This window comes from Stenella coeruleoalba, assembly GCF_951394435.1.
Source record: "Stenella coeruleoalba genome assembly, chromosome: 18".
Taxonomy (NCBI): Eukaryota; Metazoa; Chordata; class Mammalia; order Artiodactyla; family Delphinidae; genus Stenella; species Stenella coeruleoalba.
In genome coordinates, this window is record NC_137164.1 from 48,102,861 (window position 1) to 48,124,399 (window position 21,539).

At 40.3% G+C, this 21,539-nt stretch overlaps 1 protein-coding gene across 2 annotated transcripts in view; it reads right to left on the reverse strand.

Annotated features, from left to right (window-relative positions):
• Positions 1-21,539, reverse strand: part of LOC307176780 (uncharacterized protein) — a 399,639-nt gene that overhangs the window by 254,647 nt on the left and 123,453 nt on the right. For both annotated transcript variants that reach the window (XM_079903214.1, XM_079903213.1), the window contains exon 2: positions 3,313-3,453. In XM_079903214.1, coding sequence (XP_079759340.1) covers positions 3,313-3,420 — 108 coding nt within the window. In that variant the 5' untranslated portion in view covers positions 3,421-3,453. The remainder of the gene's footprint in view (positions 1-3,312; positions 3,454-21,539) is intronic.

Here is a 21,539-nt window from a genome sequence, read left to right on the forward strand (position 1 = left end):
ATCAACCTGACCATGTAAAGGCCCAAAGCTAATGACATCATGATTTATTTCACAAATATTTCTTCCCATCCGTATTATAAGTCAAATACTTTCAAAGATCTAGGCATAGAGCAGGTATCAGTCCTCATGAAGTTTATATTCTTATGGAGAAGGCAGATTTCAAAAGCAAATAAATACATTAAGATAATTTTGCAAGTAATATGTGCTATAAAGAAAATAAAATGTTCTCAGGAAGTGTTCGGTGAAAGGCAATTGTTAATGTAAAAAGTGCAAACTCTGTTATTTGGAGAACTGTAGCAAATCAATCAATCAAGGGTCCCATAGGTAAAAAGAAAGATAAATCAGTATTTCACTGAACACTTAGATAACATCCTTTTACATACTTTCAAAGTCCTGTCTGCTGCTTTTAGTTTCTCTTAGCAAACATTCTTTCTCTTCAGAAGAGCTACAGCAGAAGTTTAAAGCTTAGAGTTTAGGGATAGTATGTGCTTAGGATTCCTGCTCAGTACCCCGTACTATGTACAAAATGCTTTTTATAGCAGTAAAGACAATGATGAGAAAGGTCAGAATAGCTGGGGTTTTGGAAAAATTGCTTGGTTCAGATCTATAAAAAGCTTTTAAATCAATCCGCTAGAGGATAACGCATTTTGTTATTCTATAAGGGTGTAAGTGTAAAAGTTCTCCAGTGTACAGACTAATTCTGGACTTCAGCATAATATCATTTAATATATTTATGTTCTACAGTTGCTTGCAAAACCGCAAACTAACTTCGAATGTGTTTAGTAGGACTGAAATACCACAAAATAAACTATTAGACTTTGTTTGTGTGTGAAATAACATCTGACAATCCTCACTTTCCAGGCTGGGTACTTACAAACCAGCAACAAAACATAAAAGATTTTCAGAAAGCCTGTGTTCAAAAAGTACACATACTATTTGAAATATTTTAAGCATGAATTCTTCCAGTATGAATTATTTCATTTTCATACTGTGATTAGCAAGGTAAAACTTTGCCTTGACAATATAAAGACTATTTACGTAAGACATGTATAGCTCAGATCATATGGTATATTTACATAAATGTAAATAACATCATTTTAAGTTCCTTTGTTTCTTGCTCCACTGGTACTTTTCCCAAATACAGACTGACAGTGTTCCGACACTAATTAATCCATTTGTAAAAACAGGCAGAGCAAAACAAAGCCCATTGTCCTTGCCCTCTTGGAACTCATTGAAAATTAAATGAGAATTTCCTATCATAGTTCTCCTGCCCTTGGCAGAGGAAGGGAGATGTATCAATCAGAGACCCAGCAGGAAACAAGTGGCAAGCTCTAAAAGGTGGTTCAACAGAGCGTAATGAAGGGGGACATCTTACACAGACGAAGGCAGTTAAAGGAGACCACCAAAGGGTGGTGAAGTAACCTGAAGCCTGCAAAAGCAGGAACAATTTCCACTAGGTTTGAAAAGGCAAAGGGAGTGTATTAGTCTCCTACTGCTACCAAAAACAAAACAAAACAAACAAATAAGTGAAAGTCAGAACAAACTTAGTGGCTTAAAACAACAGAAATATTTTCTCTTCTAGTTTTGGAGTTCGGATGTCAAAAACAAGTCTTACTGGGCTAAAACCAAGGTGTTAAGTGGGTCCCTCCTCCTCTGCAAGCACTTGGAGAGAATCTATTTCCTCGCCCTGTCCAGCATCTAGAGCTGAATTCCTTGCATTACTAGGCTCGTGGTTCCTACCTTCACTTCAAAGCCAGCAGTGTAACACCTACTCTGACTTTGCTTCCACCTGGCTTTTTTCTCATCTGTGTGTAGTCAAATCTCCCTTTATCTTCCTCTTCTAAAGATACTTGCCATCACTTTTAGGACCCACCTAGAGAATCCAGGATAATCTTTCCAAATGAAGATCTTCAACTTAATCACAACTGCAAAGACCGTTTTTTCATACAAGGTAATATTCATGAGCTCTAGGGATTAGGATGTGGATATCATTGGGGGCCATTATTCAGCCAATCACAGGGAAGGGTCTGGAGCTGTTGCTGGAATCCAGGGCAAACTGTAGCAGTAGGAAAAGGCTGTCTGACAGGAGATGTGGCTTAGAACCACTCTCACATGTGGTAGTAGAATGCAACCACTACCAAGAGATGGCCAAACACAAGAAGTCCAGGAAACAAGTACCCCAACCTCTCTCTTGTCCCACCCTCCAACTTCTGCCAGTGCCTCTCAACTGGAAACCCAACTGGAAACTAGAGGGCAAGGAAAGCCAGACAATGTGGTCCATAAAGTTCAGCCTGCTAGAGTTCAGAGGAGGGTAGAGAAGGCTAAAGAGTGGATCTCAAGAATTAAATGGAGAATATCCAGCAAAGATAAGGGCCAGGAAGAAGGTGACAACAGTTCTGAGGCCATGTGTAAAGAATGAGAACTCCTGCTAGAGACACAGGAGGTATGGGCCAGATTACCATGGCTAAAAATGCCCCAACCAAGCAGCCTGAATTCAGAGAAGTTAAGGTTCAATTCAGGACCCACCATAAAGGCTCACCTGGAAACTGGGAAATCATTCTAGACTTAAAATAATTCAAGTACCTCTGCAAGACTCATTCCAAGGTTTTGCAACCTTAGCCAGGTTTTTCAATGAGAGGTTTGCAGTTTACAAAAGGAAGAAAAGAATGTGTTTGTTTTAATTTGGTGGGAAGAATCCAATAACTCTCACTTTGGTTTAGATTAATGATGACATAAAAGTCAACCTTGTCTTTAGAGTCTCCTCTTTTTCTCTAGAAGACACTTAATGCTGAAATTGAGGCAGATGCACTTAGAGAAAAGCAAAAGTTGGTTCCGTTTGACATCTCACTGACTTTAAGGCCAGTAATCAACTTGCCTGCGTCAGGGACTGATTTAGTGTTATTTCTAGGCTAAAATCTCCACAGAGAATTTAATCCCTGCTCCCCAAAGTTTTGAATCTCATGAGGACTGAACGTGGTGCTTTGTATTTCACTGACCAAAATATTAAGACCCAAAATAAGAGTGCTAACCCTTTGAGCAAAGCCCAAGAAACAAAAATATTATGATAAAAATGTATATCATAGGGCTTCCCTGGTGGCGCAGTGGTTGAGAGTGCGCCTACTGATGCAGGCGACACGGGTTCGTGCCCCGGTCCGGGAAGATCCCACATGCCGCGGAGCAGCTGGGCCCACGAGCCATGGCCGCTGAGCCTGCGCGTCCGGAGCCTGTGCTCCGCAACGGGAGAGGCCACAACAGTGAGAGGCCCGCGTACCACAAAAAAAAAAAAAAAAAAAAAAGGAAAGGAGGGCTTACCTGGTGGCGCAGTGGTTGAGAGTCTGCCTGCCGATGCAGGGGACACGGGTTCGTGCCCCGGTCCAGGAAGATCCCACATGCCGCAGAGCGGCTAGGTCCGTGAGCCATGGCCACTAAGCCTGCGCGTCTGGAGCCTGTGCTCTGCAAAGGGAGAGGCCACAACAGTGAGAGGCCTGCGTACCACACACACAAAAAAATGTATATCATAAACAAATTAAATATTTACATTTTGAAGAATAATAATCATTGCAATTTCTTGTAGGTAGTAGAAATTCTAAAGACTACCTTACTTTATTCCCACTTTAGAAGTTAATAAAAAATATCCTTTAATAAAAGAGTGGAGAAATGTAACGTAAAACTCCCCCAAAACAAAATGGCTGCAATATAAGACTTGGTCTATAGGCTAAAAATACAGGCTATTTAATCAGAAGAGTTCCAAAAGACCTTGATTTTTAGTCTTTCCAAGTTGAACATAGTGTAACTCTTACATAGAGAATCATAACCACAGTGGGGTCCTCCTAACCCAAAGCCTACATGAAGAATAATGCTGCTATTATGCCTGCCAGAGGCCTGAGAACCACAGACACAATGGGATGCTCAGCTGGCAACACAGTAAGACTCTTCTCTCACCTTCTTCTGCCACACTTGATTGTCTTGTCTGATTCCCTCTTACACGGAGAGGGGCCTGGAAACTAATTACCAGTGGCTCAAGATTTGAGAGTAGATAAAGAACAAGAGAAAGATTCAATAATGAACATGAAGAAACTGAGGTGTGGGGAGGGAGCTGTGAAGGAGGAAAAGTTTCCACACACTAGGAAGCCCCTTCACTGGCGGAGACAAGGCGCGGGGGCGGGGGGGAGCTTCGGAGCCACGGAGGAGAGCACAGCAACAGGGGTGCAGAGGGCAAAGTGGAGAGATTCCCGCACAGAGGATCAGGGCCAACCAGCACTCACCAGCCCAAGAGGCTTGTCTGCTCACCCGCCAGAGCGGGCGGGGGCTGGGAGCTGAGGCTCGGGCTTTGGTCGGAGCGCAGGAAGAGGACTTGGGTTGGCTGCGTGAACACAGCCTGAAGGGGGCTAGTGCGCCACAGCTAGCCTGGAGGGAGTCCGGGGAAAAGTCTGGACCTGCCGAAGAGGCAAGAGACCATTGTTTCAGGGTGCGCGAGGAGAGGGGATTCAGAGCGCCACCTAAATAAGCTCCAGGGATGGGCGAGAGCTGCGGCTATCAGCACACACCCCAGAGACGGGCATGAGACGCTAAGGCTGCTGCTGCCACCACCAAGAAGCCTGTGTGCGAGCACAGGTCACTCTCCACACCTCCCCTGCCGGGAGCCTGTGCAACCCACCATTGCCAGTGTCCTGTAATCCAGGGACAACTTCCCCAGGAGAACACACAGTGCACTTCAGGCTGGTGCAACTTCACGCCGGCCTCTGCCGCCGCAGGCTCACCCCACATCTGTACCCCTCCCTCCCCCCGGCCTGAGTGGGCCAGAGCGCCAGAAATAGCTGCTCCTTTAACCCCGTCGTGTCTGAGTGAACAACAGACGCCCTCAGATGACCTACACACAGAGGCAGAGTCAAATCCAAAGCTGAACCCCAGGAGCTGTGTGAACAAACAAGAGAAAGGGAAATCTCTCCCAACAGCCTCAGGAGCAGCGGATCAAATCGCCACAATCAACTAGATGCACCCTGCATCTGTGGAATACCTGAAGAGACAACGTATCATCCCAAAATTGAGGAGGGGGACTTTGGGAACAACTGTAGACTTGGGGTTTACTTTCTGCATCTGATTTGTTTCTGGTTTTATGTTAAACCTGAGTTAGTATTTAGACTTCATTATCATTCATAGATTTGTTTACTGATTTGGTTGCTCTCTTACTTTTTTTTTTAAATATATATACTTTTTTTCCTTTTTCTCTTTTTGTAAGTGTGTATGTGTATGCTTCTTTGTGTGAGTTTGTCTGTATCACTTTGCTTTTACCATTTGCCCTAAGGTTCTGTCTCTCCAGTTTTTTTTTGTGTGGTTTTTTTTTTTTGCATAGATTTTAGCACCTGTTATCGTTGGCGGATTTCTTTTTTGGTTTGGTTGCTCTCTTCTTTCGTACTTGTTTTTTTATTACTTTTTAATTTTTTTATTTTCAAAAATTTTGAATAACTTTATTTTATTTTATATTATTTTTATTTAATATTTTTTTCTTTCTTTCTTTCTTTTTTTCTCTTTTCTTCTGAGCCGTGTGGCTGACAGGGTCTTCGTGCACCAACCGGGTGTCAGGCCTGTGCCTCTGAAGTGGGAGAGTCAAGCTCAGGACACTGGTCCACCAGAGACCTCCCAGCTCCATGTAATATCAAACAGCGAAAGCTCTCCAAGAGATCTCCATCTCAATGCTAAAACCAAGTTCAACTCAACGACCAGAAAACTACAGCGCTGGACACCCTATGACAGACAACTAGCAAGACAGGAGCACAAACCCACCCATTAGCAAAAGGCTGCCAAAAATCATAATAAGATCATAGACACCCCAAAACACACCACTGGACACAGTCCTGCCAACCAGGAAGACAAGATCCAGCCTCATCCACCAGAAAATAGTCACCATCCCCCTCCACCAGGAAGCCTACACAACCCACTGAAACAATCTTAGCCACTGGGGGCAGACATCAAAAATAATGGGAACTACAAACCTGCAGCCTGCGAAAAGGAGACCCCAAACACAGTAAGTTAAGCAACGTGAGAAAACAGATAAACACACAGCAGAGGAAGGAGCAAGGCAAAAACCCACCAGATCTAACAAATGAAGAGGAAATAGGCAGACTACCTGAAAAAGAATTCAGAATAATGATAGTAAAGATGATCCAAAATCTTGGAAACAGAATGGAAAAATACAAGAAACGTTTAACAAGAACCTAGAAGAACTAAAGAGCAAACAAACAATGATGAACAACAAAATAAATGAAATTAAAAATTCTCTAGAAAGAATTAATAGCAGAATAACTGAGGGAGAAGAACGGATAAGTGAACTGGAAGATAAAATAGTGGAAATAACTACAGCAGAGCAGAATAAAGAAAAAGAATAAAAAGAACTGAGGACAGTCTCAGGGACCTCTGGGACAACATTCAATGCACTAACACTCAAATTATAAGGGACCCAGAAGAAGAAGAGAAAAAGAAAGGGACTGAGAAAATACTTGAATAGATTATAGTTGAAAATTTCCCCAACATGGGAAAGGAAATAGTTAATCAAGTCCAGGAAGCACACAGAGTCCCATACAGGATAAATCCAAGGAGAAACATGCCAAGACACATACTATACAAACTATCAAAAATTAAATACAAAGAAAAAAGTTTTAAAGCAGCAAGAGAAAAACAACAAATAACATACAAGGGAATCCCATTAAGATTAACACCTGATCTTTCAGCAGAAACTCAGCAAGTCAGAAGGGAGTGGCAGGACATATTAAAAGTGATGAAGGGGAAAAAACTACAACCAAGATTACTCTACCCAGCAAGGATCTCATTCAGATTCGATAGAGAAATTAAAACCTTTACAGATAAACAAAATCTAAGAGAATTCAGCACCACCAAACCAGGTTTACAACAAAGGAACCTCTCTAGGCAGGAAAAACAAGAGAAGGAAAACACCTACAATAATAAACCCAGAACAATTAAGAAAATGGTAATAGAAACATACATATCAATAACTACCTTAAATGTAAATGGATTAAATGCTCCAATCAAAATACACAGACTGCCTGAATGGATACAGAAACAAGACCCATATATATGCTGTCTACAAGAGACCTACTTCAGACCTAGGGACACATACAGACTGAAAGTGAGGGGCTGGAAAAAGATATTCCATGCAAATGGAAACCAAAATAAAGTTGGAGTAGCAATTCTCATATCAGACAAAACAGACTTTAAAACAAAGACTATTACAAGAGACAAAGAAGGACACTACATAATGATCAATGGGTCAATCCAAAAAGATATAACAATTGTAAATATTTATGCACCCAACATAGGAGCACCTCAATACATAAGACAAATGCTAACAGCCATAAAAGGGGAAATGGACAGTAACACAACCATAGTAGGGGACTTTACCCCACTTTCACCAAAAGACAGATTATCCAAAATGAAAATAAATAAGGAAACACAAGCTTTAAATGATACATTACACAAGATGGATTTAATTGATATTTATAGGACATTCCATCCAAAAACAACAGAATACGGGCTTCCCTGGTGACACAGTGGTTGAGAGTCCGCCTGCCAATGCAGGGGACACGGGATCGTGCCCCAGTCAGGGAGGATCCCACGTGCCATGGAGCGGCTGGACCCATGAGCCATGGCCACTGAGCCTGCGTGTCCGGAGCCTGTGATCCGCAATGGGAGAGGCCACAGCGGTGAGAGGCCTGCGTACCGCAAAAAACCACCACCAACAACAACAAAAACAAACAGAATACACGTTTTTCTCAACTGCTCATGGAACATTCTCCAGGATACACCATATCTTGGGTCACAAATCAAGCCTTGGTAAATATAAGAGAACTGAAATCGTATCAACTATCTTTCCCGACCACAATGCTATGAGACCAGATATCAATTACAGGAAAAAAATCTGTAAAAAATACAAACACATGGAGGCGAAAAAATGCACCACTAAATGAGCAAGAGATCACTGACGAAATCAAAGAGGAAATCAAAAAATACCTAGAAGCAAATGACAATGAAAACACGACAACCCAAAACCTATGGGATGCAGCAAGATAAGTTCTAAGAGGGAAGTTTATAGTAATACAATCCTACCTCAAGAAACAAGAAACATCTCAAATAAAAAACCTAAATTTACACCTAAAGCAATTAGAGAAAGAAGACCCAAAAAACCCCAAAGTTAGCAGAAGGAAAGAAATCATAAAGATCAGATCAGAAATAAATGAAAAAGAAATGAAGGAAACAATAGCAAAGATGAATAAAACTAAAAGCTGGTTCTTTGAGAAGATAAACAACATTGATAAACCATTAGCCAGACTCATCAAGAAAAGAAGGGAGAACATTCAAATCAACAGATTAGAAATGAAAAAGGAGAAGTAACAACTGACACTGCAGAAATACAAAGGATCATGAGAGATTACTACAAGCAACTATATGCCAATAAAATGGACAACCTGGAAGAAATGGACACATTCTTAGAAAACCTACCAAGACTGAACCAGGAAGAAATAGAAAATACGAACAAACCAATCTCAAGCACTGAAATTGAGACTGTGATTAAAAATCTTCCAACAAACAAAAGCCCAGGACCAGATGGCTTCAAGGGGAATTCTGTCAAACTCTCAGAGAAGAGCTAACACCTATCCTTCTCAAACTCTTCCAAAATATAGCAGAGGGAGGAACACTCCCAAACTCATTCTATGAGGCCACCATAACCCTGATACCAAAACCAGACAAAGATGTCACAAAGAAAGAAAACTACAGGCCAATATCACTGATGAACACAGATGCAAAAATCCTCCACAAAATACTCACAAACAGAATCCAACAGCACACTAAAAGGATCATACACCTTGATCAAGTGGCGTTTACCCCAGGAACGCAAGGATTCTTCAATATATGCAAATTAATCAATGTGATACACCATATTAACAAATCCACGAGAAAAAGCAAATGATCATCTCAATAGATGCAGAAAAATCTTTTGACAAAATTGAACACTGATTTATCATAAAAACCCTCCAGAAAGCAGGCAGAGAGGTAACTTACCTCAACATAATAAAGGCCATATATGACAAACCCACAGCCAGCATCGTTCTCAATGGTGAAAAACTGAAAACTACTAGAGCTAATCAATGAATTTGGTAAAGTAGCAGGATACAAAATTAATGCACAGAAATCTCTTGCATTCCTGTACATTAATGATGAAAAATCTGAAAGAGAAATTAAGGAAACACTCCCATTTACTATCACAACAAAAAGAATAAAATACCTAGGAATAAACCTACCTAAGGAGACAAGAGACCTGCATGCAGAAAACTATAAGACACTGATGAAAGAAATTAAAGATGCTACAAACAGATGGAGAGATATACCATGTTCTTGGATTGGAAGAATCAACATTGTGAAAATGACTATACCACCAAAAGCAATCTACAGATTCAATGCAATCCCTATCAAACTACCAATGGCAGTTTTCACAGAACTACAACAAAAAAATTTCACAATTTGTATGGAAACACAAAAGATCCTGTATAGCCAAAGCAATCTTGAGAAAGAGAAACAGAGGTGGAAGAATCAGGCTCCTAACATCAGACTACACCACAAAGCTACAGTAATCAAGACAGTATGGTATTGGCACAAAAACAGAAATACAGATCAAGGGAACAGGATAGAAAGCCCAGAGATAAACCCATGCACATATGTCACCTTGTCTTTGATAAAGGAGGCAAGAATATACAATGGAGAAAAGACAGCCTCTTCAATAAGTGGTGCTGGGAAAACTGGACAGCTACGTGTAAAAGAATGAAAGCAGAACACTCCCTAACACCATACACAAGAGTAAACTCAAAATGGATTAAAGAGCTAAATGTAAGGCCAGACACTATAAAACTCTTAGAGGAAAACATAGGCAGAACACTCTATGACATAAATCCCAGCAAGATCCTTTTTGGACCACCTCCTAGAGAAATTGAAATAAAAACAAAAATAAACAAATGGGACCTAATGAAACTTAAAAGCTTTTGCACAGCAAAGGAAACCATCAACAAGATGAAAAGACAGCCCTCAGAATGGGAGAAAATACCTGCAAACGAAGGGACTGACAAAGGATTAATCTCCAAAACTTACAAGCAGCTCATGCAGCTCAATATCAAAAAAACAAACAACCCATTCCAAAAATGGGCGGAAGACCTAATTAGATATTTCTCCAAAGAAGATATACAGATTGCCAACAAACACATGAAAGGATGCTCAACATCACTAATCATTAGAGAAATGCAAATCCAAACTACAATGAGGTATCACCTCACACCAGTCAGAATGGCCATCATCAAAAAATCTACAAACAATGAATGCTGGAGAAGGTGTGGAGAAAAGAGAGCCCTCTTGCACTGTTGATGGGAATTTAAATTGATAGAGCCACTATGGAGAACCGTATGGAGGTTTCTTAAAAAACTAAAAATAGAACTACCATATGACCCAGCAATCCCACTACTGGGCATATACCCTGAGAAAACCATAATTCAACAAGAGTCATGTACCACAATGTTCATTGCAGCTCTATTTACAATAGCCAGGACATGGAAGCAATCTAAGCGTCCATCGACATATGAATGGATAAAGAAGATGTGGCACATATATACAATGGAATATTATTCAGCCATAAAAAGAAATGAAATTTGAGTTATTTGTAGTGAGGTGGATGGACCTAGAGTCTGTCATACAGAGTGAAATAAGTCAGAAAGAGAAAAACAAATACCGTATGCTAATACATACATACGGGATCTAAAAAGAAAAAAAAAGGTTCTGAAGAACCTAGGGGCAGGACAGGAATAAAGACGCAGATGTAGAGAATGGACTTGAGGACACGGGGAGGAGGAAGGGTAAGCTGGGACGAAGTGAGAGAGTGGCTTGGACATATATACACTACTAAATGTAAAACAGCTAGTGGGAAGCAGCCGCATAGCACAGGGAGATCAGCTGGGTGCTCTGTGACCACCTAGAGGGGTGGGATAGGGAGGGTGGGAGGGAGATGCAAGAGGGAGGAGATATGGGGATATATGGATATGTATGGCTGATTCACTTTGTTATAAAGCAGAAACTAACACACCACTGTAGAGCAATTATACTCCAATAAAGATGTTAAAAAATAATAATAAATAATTTTTTTAAATGGAAGAATCTGTGAATTCATAGTAGTGTGAATAAAGAGCTTCTTTTCTCTCACTCAAAAAAACGAGAAAAAAAGAAAGAAACTGAGGTGGAAAAAGCCAGATTTTTCCGAAGAAGGAAGATGTATTGGGGGAAACTGAAGCCTCACCAAGAGCAGAGACATCCATCCTATTTATAAAGAAGAGACTAAAATGGCATCATGAAGTTCCTTATAGACTTGACACACAAGGGTACAGAAATTTTTCTGTTAATGAGATGCCTCATCTCATTCTCCTCAGCAGTACCAGTTTTACAACCAGAATATCACTACTCTTCATGTAAACACTGTAGGGCCATTCCAGAGACAGGCAACTGTGATTCCTCTTTCATTCCTTTTTGAGAGCTCATGGAAGGGTGGCCCTGTGATCAAGTCATGAATCTAATAGGAACGGCAATGTATTGTATTCCAAGATACTATCTTCAATCAAACAGTTACAATGAATTAAAGAAAAGGATGGGTTAGATGAAGAAATGATCTTTACATATGTTTCTTGCTGGTTTTGAGCTACTACTTGTTGTTTGACTTTATCAACTCGTAAAACCTAGAAATGAAAAGAGATCCATAAAGAAAATAGAAATAGATGCCTCAAGCCAGAGGGATGCTAATGGGGATTCATTCACCACAAAATTTTCAATCAGACTGATAAAGATTCAAGCAGAACTTTTCCCAAAACACAAACACAGAAGAGATCAAGGGGATCTGATGCAAATTCTCCTATGGGCAACAATTCAGTCTTTACTTACCTGCCCCAGTATTTTTCATTTTGAAGGGAATTAATGTAGAGAAGCAACATCGCCATAGAAGGGAGCTGCAGTAGATGTGTGGACTGAGCAATCAGAGTCAGTGGCCCAAAATGTATCACATTCACTTCTGTAAAGCCACAAATTTGCTTTTCTAAAACCACTAGAATCACTATGTGCGCATGAGATGTGTGTCAACAACTGGTTTCATTAGAATTGTTGTACTACTTGAAGTATGCCTTTAGGATACTAAATATAGTGCCTGCGTCTCTTCTGATGGACAGTTTCTGATAGTTCTCTCACAAAACACAGTATGTATTTGCCCAACATGATGGCAGATTTCATGCCTAGAACTGCGTGAAGGAACACTATTTGTGTCTTCCTCCAAACAGTTCCAAGTCCATATTGAGGACACAGATTAACCTGTTGTTGTTTTCTTTTATAAACAGTATTCTAAAGACACAAGGTAGAGTAGCTACTTTTTAGCAGTAAGAACTGCTTTTGTCTTTTCTAGCTCCTTAATATGCATGTTGAGAAATCTTCCCAAGAGTTCAAAAAATTGGGGGGCCCTTCCCACGGCAAAATTGTGAACCATGAAAATTTCTGCTGACTTTGCCATATAAGCCTCATCTTTATTTTTTAACAAAAAGAAAATATCAACACACACACACACACACACACACACTCACACACACAACAAACTTTGGGTTAAGTGGAAAACACTGACTTAGGTGAGAATAATTTCTAAAAGGTTCATGATTAAATAAACATTGATTAATAAACTTTAAGTTCCAAAAAGTACTCACTAGTTTTCATAAATTCTCAAATATATAAATGATACGTTATAGCACTTATTGTAGAAACTAAACAGATCACTAGGTAATTTCACTGAAAAAAAGTCTCAGGGACATCCAAATCAAAATCTACTCTTTCTCTCTTCAAATGTCTCCCAAGTACAGTTATATGCATCTAACTGGATGGATGGACAGACCAAGTGTCTTCGCAAGAAGTCACCTTAAAGACTTTTGATTCGAGATGACCATCTGAATCCACCTCTTTAATTCTACTTCCTCTACAGGTTCCCATTCAAGCATCCAAAGAAATATAATCAGCAATCATTGCTGGAAATTAGGTAGGAATGCCACCCACATACTAGAAAGTTTTAAGGACTTCACTAAGAACAAGATTGAGGCATAAACCTACCAAACTACGGCCACTAGAAGGGATGAAAAACCTGTGCGGGGAGTAATTGAAAGAATCTTCCATCATAACTTAATTAACCCCTTCTTCATCCCCCAACTCAAAACAGAAGAGGAAGAGAGTTATCAGCTTTTAGAAGGCAGAGATAATCTATTCAGTCACAGTAAATCTCAGGAAGTGGCCAGATTCCAGAATCTGAAGCATCTGAAGCATCTCTGGCTCCCACCCAGCATGAGCAAAATGGTAAGTTGAGCAACTGGGGACACTACTGTTCCTAATACGGGTCCATTCCCCTGTTGGAGAAGGCAATTACCTTCAAGAGAGTGAGAAAGCATCCTCAGACAACGAGAGAAACAAGGGAGAATTTTGCCTTTGTGATTCTACCTTCATAGGTGATATAACTGTTCTGCTTAAATACCAGTGGATTTCATATTTATCTTTAAAACCCCAAAATGTCAACAGGCTTTATCTAAATGTAAGTTAGGTTTTATCATTCTGCTTGATACTTGAATCTTCAACGTAGTAATTGCTTTTACATTTTTGTGATAATTTCTATTTCATTTTCTCTCATACAAGTTTTATTATACACATATTAGATATATATCCTTCATGTCTCTTTTCCTGAATATCCATTTTTGAGTTTGTCTTCTAATAAAGCAATTTGGTTTTCATAAAAGGTAATCTACAATTCATTGTTGCACTTTTAAGTAGACAAACACACAGAGAAATCTTTCCTGGTCTTACACAGCTCCCTTTTTGTGTTGTCAGCTATTTTAGGAGAGCAATGTCCTCTTAAATCTCACTGAGAAAATAAAGTACTGTAAATGTTTGTTCTTATTTATTTATAAATGATTATTTACCCAAATTTTATCAGAGAGACCCCATGTTTTAAATGATAAAATCTGTATTTTGCCTGTTGGTTTTCCTCTGTTTGACCATCCTTACCAGAGGAAGCCTATGTAGATGAAAAGAGAAAATGAGATGTACTGATTTTTACCCTCCATAATATAGATTCATTAGTATGCTCCTTTGTTATTAAATAAAAATAAAGATAAGTGAACTAAATATTTACCTCAAAATCATAGAAAAGGAACTCTAGAAAACTAGAATGATGTTATTAATAAAGATTAAAAGCGGAACTAAATTAATTAGACAATCAATAAACCCAATTAATCAAAGAACTGTTACTTTTTTTTTTTTTTTTTTTTTGGTGGTACACGGGCCTCTCACTGTTGTGGCCTCTCCCGTTGTGGAGCACAGGCTCCGGATGCGCAGGCTCAGTGGCCATGGCTCACAGGCGCAGCCACTCCGCGTCATGTGGGATCTTCCCGGACCGGGGCACGAACCCGTGTCCCCTGCATCGGCAGGCGGACTCTCAACCACTGCGCCACCAGGGAAGCCCAAAGAGCTGTTACTTTGAAGCAAACAAACAATACAGTAGATAAAGCCTTGGTAAGGCTAACTGAGCAAAAGTGAGAAAACAGAAGTATAACCAAATTATTTTATTTTTGAAATACATTTAAATTTTCTCTCAATATATTTGAAAATAAAGAGTCTTCTAGGAAAATATGATAGTATTTTGATATGATATGATATGATAGTATCAAACAGATAGTATTTCAGAATAGTCCAATAATCACAGAAGATATTTTTTAAGTTGCCAAAGAAATATCACCTCCCCTACCTTTGTGCATCTAACTTAGATATTTTAATGGTTTAAAAATCTGACCCTTCCTGCAGTACTACTGTTCTGAAGCACAGAAAAACAAAAGAAAACAAAGATAATTACAATTGTTTTCATATATTTGACTAGCTAAGCCTGCTACCAAAACCCAGCAAAACAACCAGAACACTACAGAGCAACCTCCTTTGCGAATACATAGTAAATATTTCCAAAATACTGTCAATTGAGTCTAGCAGCAAGGTAGGTGTATTGACTGATAAATGAATAGTTTCACTGATAGTATAAAAGATATACATTCTCCTTGTAAAAACCATACCATTCAAGAAAAGCAAAAATCACTTGAATTTCCGTTATCAAGATATAACCACTACTAACATTTGGATAAACATTCCTCTATTTTCTCTCTCTCTCTCTCTCTCTATGTACCCATAGGTCAGTGTAAACAACTTTGTGTGAAGGGAATCATTATGTATATACATAATATATGTAGCCTGGAATTTTACTCAACAGTATGTCATGGACATTCATCCATGTCAATAAATATAGATCTACACCGTCTGTACTAGTCACCTACTATTCGACTGTATTTATGTACCATAATTTATTTAACCAGTTTAATGGATGTTTGGGTTGTTTCCAATTTGGTGCTATTATGAGTAGCTCTATGATATATTCCTTGGGCATAAATCTCTCCCCATTTTGTGATCACTCTCTAAAAGTAAGGTTGCTGGATCATATAGCATACATAGCTAATATTTTTCTACTACCAGACTGCCTTCTAGAAAGCTATACCTATTTATCGTTCTATTAACTATGCTCGAGAGAGCAACTGCCTCACACCCTCACCAGCACAAGGTATTGTCAGTTATTTGGTAACAGACAGTGATTTGAGAAGGTCAGCTGTGTAGTGAATATACCCATCATTTTTGACATTTATTTATTCAACAAATAATATATTAAATGTCTGTAGGTGCCAGAAGCTGAGCTAGGCCTAGGCACTGGTTATTGTCAATAATCAGCAACAGAGATGCGGTCACTGGCCTCAAAAAACATTTTCTGAGAGGGGTGGGGAAGACACTAAACTAACAAATAAGTAACTAAAGAAAATAATCACACATTGAGATTAGTGGTCTGCAGGAAATTAAGAACTGGAGGAGAACCTACTTTGGTTAGGAGAGTTAGAAATTGCATCTCTGAAAAAGTGATACTTAACCTGAGGTAAGAAATATGGGGCAAAATAGGTTCTAGGCAGAGGGAACTGTAAAGGGCGAAGATTCCAAGGCAGGAAGGAAAGTGTATTCAAGGAAAGCAGGAAGTCAGGAGCAGAATGAAGAGAGACATCAGGGGTAGCAGGAACCAGCCAGGCACAGCCTTGAAGACCACAGTAAAGATTCTGAGTTATCTTCTAAGTACTGTGGGAAGATGTTGAAGGGCTTTAAATATGCTATCATCAAATTTACCTTGTAAAAAGTCTCACTGTCAACTTTGTGAAGATTAGTTGAGTGATTCCCGGCTTATAGAGTTGAGTCAATAGTGATGCTACTCACGGAAACGGGGACGCCTGGGTGACAAGAAGTTTGAGGGTAGATGAATATCCAGGGTTCCATTTTGCCCATATGAAGGTAGAGATGCCTGTGAAACATCTAAGTGGAGATGCAACATTAGCAGCTGCATGTGTAAGTCTGGAGCTCAGATTTTTGAAAAGCTGATATATATTTGGGAGTTTCCAGCATATGGTTGGTATTTAAATCACACAGTTGGATAGGCCTATCTAGGGAAAGAGTGTACATTGAGAAGAGATTAAGAAAAGTTTTTAAATTAAAAAAAGTTTTTAAAAGGCACACCAGAATGTAAAACTATTGTCAAAGATAAAACACCAGCTAATAAACTGACAATTTTTTTAACTTAAAAAAAATTTTTTTTACGATATGTACACCAGCATTACAAGGAATTAGTACTCATTAGCAAATACCCAGTGCCATGTTTCATACTAAAAAAAAGCACACATCACATGGTTAAGTTTTTCATCTTTTAGATTTTACTACTTCAAACTTTGGATGAATTGGAGCTGCATCCTCCTGAGGTTGCCTGGGACCAAGGAGAGAATGAGAAGGCTGTCCCCGCCTCATGATGTAGGCTGAGTGCTCCTTATAGGGAGGCCAGTGTGGACACAGAAGGGAACTGAGAATGTGCCAGTGATGGTGGACTACCTCCCATTTTCTTCTACCCCAAGAAAAGCATGCAAACATTCTACCTAACCATGACCCCCAGTAGCAGTAGTGTGAGAAGAATTCATACTTCCTGCTGTGGAACTGGGATCATCCTTCCTCAGGAAGAAGATAAAGCACTGAGCATCAGAGCACAGCATCTAGCCCTTTCATTCCTGTAAGTTTCTTACAGAGAGCGCCAGCCACTGGTAAACAATAGTCTTCACTGATGTGGCCCCTTGTAAGTTAGGAAAGTTTCCTTATTGGTATTATTTTTTCCTCACTGGCATATAACTGGGAAAAGAGAGGGATCAGGGGGATTCCTGATAAGCATTAGTCTGTATTATAAAAAGATGTAACTACAGGTGATGTTACCTGTACAAGCGACTCTAGACATTGTAATACAGCAAATTACAACAGTCCAGCCAAAACAACATTTAGCTAATGATCAATTCCTATTACACTGGGTCAAATACAAGCCCCGAAGAATGGAAGATAAATTTATCTTTCAGTGGCCTGTGTAAATCCCTTGATGGAGAGACAGGGAAGGGATGTGAAATATCACTAAAAAAAAAATCAATATCTTTATTGATTAATCAAGCTACTGTGATTTATTGGGCACTCATTCATTTGTTTGTTACAGTCATCTCATCCATTGCCTCTGGCTGTGATAAATGGTCTAGATTCTTCTTTGGGAAAGAGACAAGCATTTTAGCCGTTGTTCTTGCAGTGTGGACCTTCCAGATGCCTGCGTATCTGCTTCCATGGCAAGTTAAAGCCTACAGATTGCTGTGGAGTGCGGTCTTGAAAATATCAGACTCCCACAATATAAGGAGCCCAAAGTGCAGTGCACACAGACATCAACTCTGGATTCTTCCAAAATGGAACCAGGAAGCCAAAGCAGAAGCAAGCTTGATATCCAGGATGTATGAGACTTACTGACCTGGTGAGGAGTTACTGTCTCAGAACCGGCCTGGCGCGCGCGCGTGTGTGTGTTATTTACTGTGTGTGTGTGTGTGTGTGTGTGTGTGTTCTTGTTACGTTATCAGTAGCCTAATTACGTTATCAGTAGCCTACTTTCTATAACTGCTTTGTTTTACAAATATTATATACTTTTGTCTCTCAGGTCCCTTTTAACTGCATTCAGTAAACATAATTCTCCTTTGCCTCTGGATAAAAAAGTCTGCTGTAAGGCATTATTGCTCACTCTTGGGTAATAGGTAAACTCTGATTACTTTAAGCCAATGCAGTGGCAAATGCAGTGATAAGAATGTCCAGTTCAAGATATCAAAATTCCAGACCTGATTTAGTATTATGTCTGCTCACTTTCATGGTACTTTCTGTAATTTCATCCAACAGACTTCTGCCCCTACTTAACTCCCAGCTGCTGTTTCATGAGCTGAAGCAGGAGGGAGTGAGAATGGTTCAGTTCTTCCCAGCGTAAGAGTCTTTCCACGCTCTGGGCCCGCCAGATGGTGAAAGCTACATCCCCAAGTGGTACTCGGCAGACTGATGAAGGTGACATTTTCCCTCCAGGGGTGCTTCCATTGGCTCTTCAGAAGTTCGCTGCTAGATCCTGCTGGCCTACAGTTACTCTGCCCCTGACCACATAAAGATCTATTCCAAGAGGCCTCTTGGGCTCCTTTCTAAGGCCCTGGCTATGCTTTCTGCTAATGTTCCCTCATTCTTCCTGGTGGCCTACTGGACCCAAGATGCACTTATGCCAGCTCTCTCCCACGGGGCTCACACTTAGACCACAGGAAACACCCAGGCCTCCCTTTCCTTACAAATGCTGCGAGTGCAGGTCAATCTCAATAGAACATCTAAGGTGACCAACAATCCTAGTTTGCCCAAGACTAGTTTGGTTTTACTACTGCAAGTGCCAGGGATCAGGAAACTTCACAGGCCTGAGAAAACTGAGACCTTGGCAGCAGAGCTTTCTTGACTTCACCTCCAATTCTCACCCTCTGATTACCTCTTACAGTCAGACCCACCCAAGGCTGTGACCTACTTGAGCTTTCTTGGTCCTGGGCCTGGCACTAGCCCTTTGTGTCAACCACAAAGCATGGCTTTCAAAGTTCACAGGGGATCCTCCAAGACCCTCTTGTTTTACTGACAACAGAAGGTAGCATCCCCTTCCAGTAAGCCAAGAGGGCACATCTCACACACCCACAAAGAGAGGCCACCAGGGGCCCAGAGAGGCTCTCAATTTATAAGATTACCCTAGCTGGTGAACTGATGGGTTGAAAACATCTTTCTGGGAATTTATTTCCAATTAAGTGGAAAGTTTACATCTTATTTAATTTGTATGACAGAGATTCACTCTTCCAAATTCAGGAAGACATAAGCAACATACACCTCTGGGCCTCACCTGTCATCCCTTCCTGAAAAAAGTCTCCTGCTCTCCAAAGCTGTACTTTCTCCTTTCCAGCTATCTATCAGTGGAAATGGACACCCCTTGAGGACCGAGTGTGGATCACTAAGTCTTCATCCAAAGTGCCCCCTCACTTGGCACAGAGTGACTCAGCAGACCCCAGGGAGTCATCATGGCACCAGGGTAACTAGAATGACTACAGTGAGAGTGGCTGGACTTGGTGCTTGAGACAAAACAGGCACCAGAACATAACAGGGAGAGACACTGCTTGTATGGATAACAATTTGGTGCCATCTAGAGTTTCATAAATAATTTTTTCTCCACAGACCAAGAACTCCTATCCCTCCCCATCTCACATCATTACTAAGCTCAGTTGAAGTGGAAAAAAAAAATCCTTCGTTCACCCACTCTTTTTCTCATGCAGCAGGCAAAATAGCTCTACTATAACTGTAGTGATACTTGGGTCTCTGGGACTAACTTGCAAATTCCCTTAAAATTCTACCATTACTCAAAGGCTAAACTATTTCTCACAGCCATTTTGATTCTAGAGACTTGAGGCCTTTTGCTATCCAGACCCAGATGCACCCTAGAGATTAAATTTGAAACTTCCCCTGTAGCTACACAAACCCTCAAACTGCAGCATTCTCTGGACACCCCTCATGAAATTCTTCAACCTCTCCTATCCTAGGCTCATAGCCAGATTCCCACATTTCATGACTTTCTCCCTTCAACCTGCACATCTGTTCCTGCTTTAGGATTTTTTTCTAATAGGCTGATTACTCAAATACTGCCAATCAGAAACAACATTTCCTGATTCTTCCCAAGTCCTGTTTGTTTCTGCAGAGAAAAACCTTCAAGTGTTCCAACTACCTACTTCAGCATCATTATCAAGGGCTCCCATTGACCTCTCCAAGATTATCACACCCTCCCTCAGGACACCAATACTCCAGAAATCGTATTTGGGTACATAGGTCTTCCTAGGCGGCACTAACATAAACCCACAAAATATCAGGAATTAAAATACACTCCAGTTCATCGGGTTGCAGCCAGATGAAGATCATCTCAATTTCACACATGACTTTATGAAGGTTGTAATATGCAAAAGAGCTGGTGCCAGAGTTCATATGCATAGCAGGCAGTATAATGATGCATTTTCCTCAACCATCATTAACACAAGCTGATGCCAGAGTGACCCCAGCCTCCTCCTCTACTGGGCGGGACAAAGAACAAGAACGTCAAGGTCATTTCACAATGTATACAAATGTCGAATCACTACATTGTACACATGAAACTAATATAATATGTCGAATATACTTCAATTAAAACATTTTTAAATAAAAATAAAAACCAGCAAAATAAGATTTAAAAAAAAAGAATGTCAAGGTGTCTGTCTGCTGAATGCCAAACATCTCAATTTGTGCAATAAGAAAGAAAATGAACTCTGACAAAAGGCTCTAAGTTAAAAAACAGGGAGTTACACAAGTTGGCCCTAGGTGCTACTGTTCAATGATGGCTTCTGAGTAGAAATACCTCCACTAAGTAAAAGGGGGGTGGGGGGAGGGCCTAGGGGGCGGGGCTTCAGCCCACTGTGCCTGCTAGTCTATTTAGTCCAGCCTCTTATTTCCCTAGAGAGGGCTTCTTTGACCATCCACCACCCCTGTTCCATTCCATACATGTTCCTCTATGTTTCTTATATGTTCTTATAACAACGCTTCTTGTCACAGGAGCTACTACACTTTGTAATACCTGCTTGTTTAACACTAGTTTACCTGACTCAGGTATGACTGGTGAGCACGCAGACCATGTCTGCCTTAGCTGCTGCCCCATCCCTGGGGCTCTGCACACTTCCTGACAAATGGCACAAGGGCAATACTACTTGATGGATGGATGGATGAAAGGATGAATGAATGAAGGAATGAAACTATGAATGAGCTGATTACCATCACAGATGTTCAGGGTGCTTGAGCTAAATTTTTGCTTCACTATGATCATCTGATTTTGAAGGTATGTAAGTAAATAATATGCCACTGAATTGATATAATTATCCCTCATATGTGGATCATTCAAACTTACGTATCCCATAAGGGAAAATAAA